The sequence below is a fragment of the Clupea harengus genome, chromosome 20 (genome assembly GCF_900700415.2).
Source record: "Clupea harengus chromosome 20, Ch_v2.0.2, whole genome shotgun sequence".
Lineage (NCBI taxonomy): Eukaryota > Metazoa > Chordata > Actinopteri > Clupeiformes > Clupeidae > Clupea > Clupea harengus.
This window is the reverse complement of record NC_045171.1, coordinates 1,538,348-1,546,420: the sequence shown is the minus strand read 5'-3', so window position 1 is coordinate 1,546,420 and position 8,073 is coordinate 1,538,348. Positions and strand designations below refer to the sequence as shown.

Sequence of the window (8,073 nt, the reverse complement as noted above, 5' to 3'; positions counted from 1 at the left end):
CAAATATTCACACTCTTACCTGGCCTGGACGAACAATGGAGAAGTCGCAACGCAGTGGACATTGTGGCTAAATGACACTGGAGAGAGTGAGGGAGAGGTCAGCCAAACCAGATTTCCTCTCCTCTCCTCCCCCTTGTCCCTCCGAGCTGCCTAATCGCTGTTCCAAATCCTGCTGCTTACATCACAGACGCACTTATGCACTCACAGCATTGCAAAACACTGATGAGTCATGCCAAGAAGTACGGCAGGGGCTGATGGAGTATTGTATGGGTAGCTGAAATCCTATATATTGATTACACAATCTATCAATATTTTTGATTTATGTAAATCCTCTCATCATAATTCAAGTTTGGCTGTTTTTCAGTGTGTCACATTATTGTTGCTATGGATGTGGAGATATCTCACATGTTGTATTACAATAATAAATACCATGATATTAGGAGTTTAGGAATAGGGTTTTAAATCAATCTCAACTTTCAGACAAAACACTCTACTTGATCTGGAGCTTGACCCCTTGTAGGCTGCTACTGTGAATGCTGTGTTGAGTCAGGTGTATTTAGAGACGCTACTGTGAATGCTGTGTTGTTGTCAGGTGTATTTAGAGACGCTACTGTGAATGCTGTGTCGAGTCAGGTGTATTTAGAGACGCTACTGTGAATGCTGTGTTGTTGTCAGGTGTATTTAGAGACGCTACTGTGAATGCTGTGTCGAGTCAGGTGTATTTAGAGACGCTACTGTGAATGCTGTGTTGTTGTCAGGTGTATTTAGAGACGCTACTGTGAATGCTGTGTTGTTGTCAGGTGTATTTAGAGACGCTACTGTGAATGCTGTGTCGAGTCAGGTGTATTTTGAGGCTCTCTGATTCTTCCTTGGTCTGTTGGTAATCTTGCTCAGAGCACGGAAGTCCCTCCCTCCACCTCTCATCTTTGTGTCTTTCTCTCACTCTCCACTCTTCACTCCTGCACCGTGGAGAGAAACAGAAGGTAATTCTAGTATTCAAATTAAACTCTCTTTGGTAAATTGAATCATAACATCTAAGACAGTCACAAAGTTATTAAAATGATTGGTTAAGGCATCCCATGAAACTTTCAGTTTCAGAATGTTCTTGTGTTTTTCATGTAGTTCATTAATTAATCAGATTATTAACTGAAGCGTTTTCTTCTGATGTAACTTGGCCTCTCTCTCTAGGCATGGAGGTCCAGAAGGACAGTACAGGGGATAAAGCTGACTTGGAGCCGTCGGGGACTGCTACCGAGACGGATCGCCACGGATTCATATTGGGGAAAGGAATCAACTCTGGGTAAGTGTCCTAAATAGTGTTAAATAAGCATGAGGTGTAACCTGTGAGTCGTGTATGAGTTGAGATGATGTGTGAGATTCTTAAAATTAAGATTAAGCGATACATGGTCTTTGAATTCAACTCTCTTTGTCAACCAACTGTCGCCTACTTCACTCCCCCGTGATCTCACGTACATCCTGCCTGTTGCTATAGAGACATTTCTTCCGCCTGTGTGTGGTTTCCTGTTATTTGGTGTTTTTGGTGTCATTCTTCCGGTGATGAAACCATGGTGTTTAAACTCTGTTGTCAATATGAAGCTCACATTGGTGATCTATCATAATATAGTTTAGTTCAACATTTGCTTCTACTATATGGAAGACAAGTTATGTGCAGAATTAAATAATGTGCTTATAGCTAACCTATACATTCTCTAAATAAAAGCAACACTACAAAAACATCACATGCAATTTTGGTGGCAATATTGGTGGGGGTCGGACCACACATAATTCAAACAGATGTCTTTAAAGAACTAATTATTCTGTTCCGTCTGTCATGTGTGTCTGTGTGTGAATACAGGGATGAACCTTCACCTGCTCTGGTGAGACACCGAGAGATGAAGTGGCTCAGCATCATCAGTCAGTGGGATGACGTCTCTCAGCGAAGGAGCAGCAAGGTTTGTATATGTGTGCGCCAACACTTGTGATACATCTATCATGCATTAAATGTGTTGTAAATATTTTCACGGAAAATCATTAGCTACACTTAAAATAGCAAATTCATCATTGGATTAATTTGTCTATATAGGTCTATAAATGCTCTGCATATTGTGTAACAGCTGGGAGGAGAGGACTGTTTGTGTTGTATTATCAGAATCAGAATCAGAATCAGAATCAGAATTAGAATCAGAATGGGATTTATTGCCAAGTAGGTTTACACCTACTTAGAATTTTTTCTGGTGTGAAGGTGCATACAGTAAACATAAAAACATAGAAACACAATAAGTACTACACATAACATAAAAACATAAAAACACAAATAAGTACTACACATAAGAAAAAGTACTACACATAAGAACCAAAAAACACAATATATACGATACAAATATATAAACAATGAATATAAAAAAAAGTAAAGTGGAAAGTAGAGTGCAAAATGCAAAACAGGAGTGCAATGTGAATGAGCAATGTGCAATGTAATGTGTGTTAATGACTGCCGACCTCTTCCTTAGGTCAAGGGTCAGTGTCAGAAAGGTATCCCAGCATCCCTCAGGGCAAAGTGTTGGCCACTGCTGTGTGGTGCCATGGAGCGGATGCGTCTCAACCAAGCGCTGTATCAGGTGAGCGGGTGTCTCCAAAATGGACATTTGACACAGAGGCAAAATAGGTCATGTCAATGGAGAGCCTGAAATGAACTTTTTGATCACGGTGCCATTTTTACCTCCATGATTTTATTTTCAGGGCTGTTTGTAGCATTTACTGTTGCAGTTTATTAGCTTAGATAATACACAGTATATCATAACCATCACGCCATTGCTGGCTACTATTTAAGTACTATTAGGTAGTACCTGACTAGGTACTATTTGCTATACTAAGTTTACATTTCAGAGCCACTTTTCATCATTTTTGTGGGCATCACTTTCTGACTCTGTCCAAATGTTAAATATACTTGTGTATATAAGCACTCATTTCTCATGTCAGTCTGTCCTTGATTCCTCCTCCTCCAGTCAGACATAACAACAGGATGGATTGACGGATAAATATATAATATGCATCATATGTGTAGCGTGTGGTCGTCAGCCATCATAACTAAAACACTCCCTCTCTTCCCCCTTAGACTCTGGATGAGTCTCCTGCTTTGCAGAACTGGGTGGAAGTCATAGAGAAAGACACAGACAGGCAGTTCCCTTTCCATGAGATGTTCCTGTCAAAAGATGGTCATGGGTACAGTCATCTCTCTCTCTCTCTCTTCCTTTCTACTCCTTCTGATCCACCCCACTCTCCCTGGTCTCCTATTAGTCATTCGGAGAAAAACTCTCCTGTCCTTTTCTACTCCTCTCTATTCAAATTAACCTGTTAGGTGGTGTTGTTGTTGTTATTGTTTGGGCAGGCAGCGTGAGCTATTTGGAGTGCTGAAGGCGTACACTCAATTCCGTCCTGATGAGGGATACTGTCAGGCCCAGGGTCCGGTGGCCGCAGTGCTACTGATGAACATGCCCACAGAGGTGCCGACTATTCAATTACGTCATCGTCGTTGAGTACCATATCAGTATCAGCCACTCAAACCGTGTGGATAAATGCTCAGAATGGAAACGATATGATTACCTTTGAGCTGCCTGAGTTGTGGAATTTCTACTGCAGAGGGTAGAGTCAGTCGCTGAAGAGCCACTGGTCTTGCATAGGGGTCCCTTGGAACCATTTTGTTGTACATTTACATTTACATTTAGTCATTTAGCAGACGCTTTTATCCAAAGCGACTTACAAGGATGTATACACATTTTTACATTTACACTGATGGCACACTGCACATCAGGAGCAATTAGGGGTTCAGTGTCTTGCTCAAGGACGCTTCGACAGGGAATTGAACTAACAACTTTCTGATTACTAAACGACTTCTTTACCTCCTGTACCACTGTCACTGTATGCCTGTGGGTTGTATAAATGATGACGACTATGAAATAAATGATTCAACCTTTTAAATCTGCTGCTGTACTCTTCTCAGGAGGCCTTCTGGTGTCTGGTGCAGATCAGTGAGCTGTACCTGCCTGGATACTACAGTCCTCTGCTGGTGAGACATCCATCCATCCTTCAATCCTGCATCAATCCCTCTAGCTCCAATAGAAGGCCGAGATTCAGTATATGTGCATTCCTTGCCTAATATGGTCGTTGGGCGTGTCTTCCTGTAGGAGGGGGTTCTGTTTGATGCTGCCATGCTTCCCTGGGTTCTAAAGAGGGCGTGTCCCGCAGCACACAGGCACCTGCAGCGGCAGGGAGTGGAGCCGCTGATGTTTGCCACCGATTGGCTGATGTGTCTGTACACCAGACACCTGCCTTTCAACACGCTGTTACGTGTCTGGGACTTATTCTTCTGCTACGGTACTGCAACTCTCTGCCCTCCACATCCAGTCTCACTTCTTTAAATAATAATAATAATAATAATAATAAAACTTTATTTATATAGCACCTTTCATGCAAAAGAATGCAGCTCAAAGTGCTTTACTTCTTTAAATGTCACCCTGAAGTGCATGTCGTCGTCACCCTTCTCCTCTGTTGTCAATGTTAGGTTTGATATATACGTTAATGCCTTTTTTAGGTTGTATAGCCTTTTTCACTCTGGCAGGGGGACTGCCAATGGAAACTAGCCTTTTGGCTATAATTGGGTGCATTTACTTTTTAATGTTCACGAATGTACACTGTCCCTCTTGATCAAATAAACAAATTGATTGATTGATTGATTGATTGATTGTTGCTCTCCTCCCCCTGCTGCTGTGGTCGTGGTCTCCTCCCCGATCTCCTCCGTCAGGTGTGCGGGTGCTGTTCCAGGTGGCGGTGGTCCTGGTGCGGCGGGCTCTGGGCCGCGGGGACCAGAGGGAGGAGTGTGACGGGCAGATGGAGACGCTCGAGCGCCTGCGGGGAGTGAAGGAGCACCTGCTGCCTGAGCATGCGGACGCCTTCATCCAGGAGGTGAGACGGGCCACGGTTCAAACGAAAGAGTGAAGGCCCACAGTACCTCACAACATGCTGGGCCATGTAACATATAAACATATAAACCCCATGAAATTATCACAACATGCTGGGCCATATAAACCCCCACAGTACCTCACAACATGCTGGGCCATATAAACCCCATGAAATGATCCATGGTTGTAGCCCCTCACTGTTAGCATTCAGAGCTAGGTGTAGATTGCATAAGGCAGTGTTGACTGTTTCCTGTAGGTAGTGCTGGCTATTTTATTTTTTATTTTGACAATACTTCTAAGCTGAAGTAGCTGAGCAACATTTATGTGCCCAACTAATGCATGGATGGAAATGGAAATGGAAATGCTAAGTGGTCTAAAACATAAACAAAAATACAAAACATAAACAAACAAACACCTTATTGTTGATTTTCATGTGTTTTGACTATAACACGTAAGCTGTGCTTTCCCCTGGAAAACCGCTATTTTTAATACCCTCCCACAGGTGTGCTCAGTGTCCATCTCCGAGAAAGATTTACAGCGGCGGACCGAGAGAGAGCTGGAGAATTGGAGGAAGGAGCGGCCGGACTCGACCTTTGACCCCCGTGTGCGCTGCCATGGATACCTGATGGCATGGGAGCGGGTGAAAGAGACTGAAGAGAAGAAAGAGAGGAGAGCGAAGGAGAAAGGGAACCTGTCCCTGGCACCCCTTCGATCGCTATCCTCACTGTCCTCCCTCTCGCCATCACTCCTGCGGAAGTGGAAGAAGAGAGGAAGCAAGGTGGTGGAGGAGGATTGTGAGGGAGGTGCAGGGGAGCTGAGGCACCGAGGAGGAGGAAGAGGAGGAGGAGGAGGAGGAGGAGGAGGAGGAGGTGATAAACAAGAGAAGGAGAACAGGAGGAGCAGTAATGGCAGCTCCAGCAGCACGGACGGGCCCCAGAGAGCTGGACCGGACCGAGGCGTGGAGGAAGCCGGCAGAATTACACCAAATCCTTCAAAAGAAGGAAGCCGCTTCAGAACACCCTCGGATGGAAGCATGCCAGGAGTGGGGTCAGAGCAGGCCCAAACACACACACACATAGAGGGGTCAGAGAAGGCCCAAACACACATAGAGGAGTGGCGTAAACCACCCGATAGGACAGTACCAAAAGAGAGAACTTCAGAACCAAAAGAGAGAACTTCAGAGTCAGATGGACACACACAGAAAGGTTCTCAAGAGAAGACCCAGACTCAAAGCAGTCATGAGGAAGGAGGAGGACTACACCAAAAGGGTTCACCAGAGGAAGAAAGAGGAGGACTACACCAAAAGGGTTCACCAGAGGAGGAGAGTCAGACAGTGAAGCATGGTCAAGAAGAGGAAACACAGGCAAAGACGGATAAACAACATTGGGAAATACAAACAGAGAAAGCGAAACTGGATAACGAAATACAAACAGAGAAAGCTAAACTGGATAATGAAATACAAACACTGAAGCATAAACAGGAGAAGGAAGTGCAGATAGAGGAGGAACAAGATGGAGAAGAAATTCCGATACTGAAGGATAAACTGGAAGAGGAAACACAGACCGTGAAAATGAAAGAAGACGAGGAAATGCAGACTGTAAAAGACAAAGAGAGAGAGGCCATGAGGGCAGCAGAGGACCGGCCAGACGAGGAAATGCAGACGGTCAAGAATGATCAGGAGGAAGATACGAGGGTAGTTACGGAAGAAGACGGAATGCAGACTTTGAAAGATAAACAAGAGAAAATGCAGTCGCAGATGGACAAAGATGAAACACGTCACAGTCCAGACGTACAAGAGGTCCAGATGAGCACGGGTCAAGAGGTCCAGATGAACACGGGTCAAGAGGTCCAGATGAGCACGGGTCAAGAGGTCCAGATGAGCACTGGTCAAGAGGAATGGGAAGGGCAGACAGAGCAGGGGCAAGAGGAGGAAAAAGCACAAACATCACAGGGTGAGAGTGAAGAGGTTGGACAGACAGAAATGAAACTAGTTACAGTTACCCGCAAAGAGGTTTCAAACAAAGATGACTTGCATACAGACCGAGGTGAACAGGAAGACGGAGTGCAAGCGTGCAGCAGACCAGAGGAGGAGGGGCAGCCTGACGGGGAGGATGTGGAGAAGAGTGAAGACGACAAAGAAGAAACAGACGTGTCATCACTTGGCCAGGACATGAGGCCGCAAGACTCGGCATCCTCATCCTGCACACCTCCTCAGGCGTTCTTGAACTTTGACCTCATGCCTCCTCCGCCACAGAGGTCACTGGACACGGAGTGCAGCTCCCCAACGGAGAACTCACAAACAGATGTTGGACCCCTCGTGCAAGGTGACGACCACCACAGTCCTCTCAAGGAGAGGCACAGCGACGCCCTGACCGCAACAAAACAAACCATTCAAGATCAAGAGCGACCGCGAGAGACAGAGGTGATGACGGAGGATACGGATGCAATGGAGGGACACTCTAAGTCCACGGATCAGGAGACACGGGAACACATGGGAGAGATCGAGAGCAGGAAGAACCTTCAAGAGGAGGCTTCTGTTAACACCCCAACGACAACAGCACAAGAGAGATCTGCTCATCATTTCCCAGCAGACCACAGTTGACGACCGACCCCAAAGAGTCCCCACAACCAGTGACAGACAGCAGAGGCGAACCCCGTGTCACTTCGCCCGCAGTGACAGACAACAGAGGCGAACCCCGTGTCACTTCGCCCGCAGTGACAGACAACAGAGGCGAACCCCGTGTCACTTCGCCCGCAGTGACAGACAACAGAGGCGAACCCAGTGTCACTTCGCCCGCAGTGACAGACAACAGAGGCGAACCCCGTGTCACTTCGCCCGCAGTGACAGACAACAGAGGCGAACCCCGTGTCACTTCGCCCGCAGTGACAGCGGCGCTTAAGACTCCACAGGCACGATCTACAAGTACCACACAACGCACACAGACAGACACCAGCAGCCCACCTCATGACCTTCAGATCCATCCACATAATCGGTTGGGATCAGAACAACATACACTTAGTCAGACAGAGGACACAACCGCATGCTGTAGAGACAGAGGACCACCACACTGACGCGGTCACCAGCAGAGGAGAAATGGAGGATAGGCCTGAAGGAGAG

At 46.1% G+C, this 8,073-nt stretch overlaps 2 protein-coding genes across 2 annotated transcripts; both read left to right on the top strand.

Moving 5' to 3' along the window:
* The first annotated feature begins 220 nt into the window (after nucleotides 1-220).
* Nucleotides 221-6,034, top strand: LOC105906000 (carabin-like). Its single transcript, XM_031558011.2, has 13 exons — nucleotides 221-550; nucleotides 634-716; nucleotides 842-983; nucleotides 1,189-1,300; nucleotides 1,856-1,952; nucleotides 2,508-2,615; nucleotides 3,113-3,219; nucleotides 3,386-3,500; nucleotides 3,998-4,063; nucleotides 4,182-4,371; nucleotides 4,799-4,959; nucleotides 5,458-5,774; nucleotides 5,893-6,034. Exons 4-13 carry the CDS (start codon nucleotides 1,191-1,193, stop codon nucleotides 6,032-6,034), a joined length of 1,413 nt encoding a protein of 470 aa, XP_031413871.1. The 5' UTR covers nucleotides 221-550; nucleotides 634-716; nucleotides 842-983; nucleotides 1,189-1,190.
* An 88-nt stretch (nucleotides 6,035-6,122) lies between these two features.
* Nucleotides 6,123-7,557, top strand: LOC116217983 (RE1-silencing transcription factor-like). Its single transcript, XM_042702786.1, has 2 exons — nucleotides 6,123-6,444; nucleotides 6,478-7,557. The coding sequence occupies exon 2, from the start codon at nucleotides 6,526-6,528 to the stop codon at nucleotides 7,555-7,557; it is 1,032 nt and encodes a 343-aa protein (XP_042558720.1). The 5' UTR covers nucleotides 6,123-6,444; nucleotides 6,478-6,525.
* The last annotated feature ends 516 nt before the right edge of the window (nucleotides 7,558-8,073 follow it).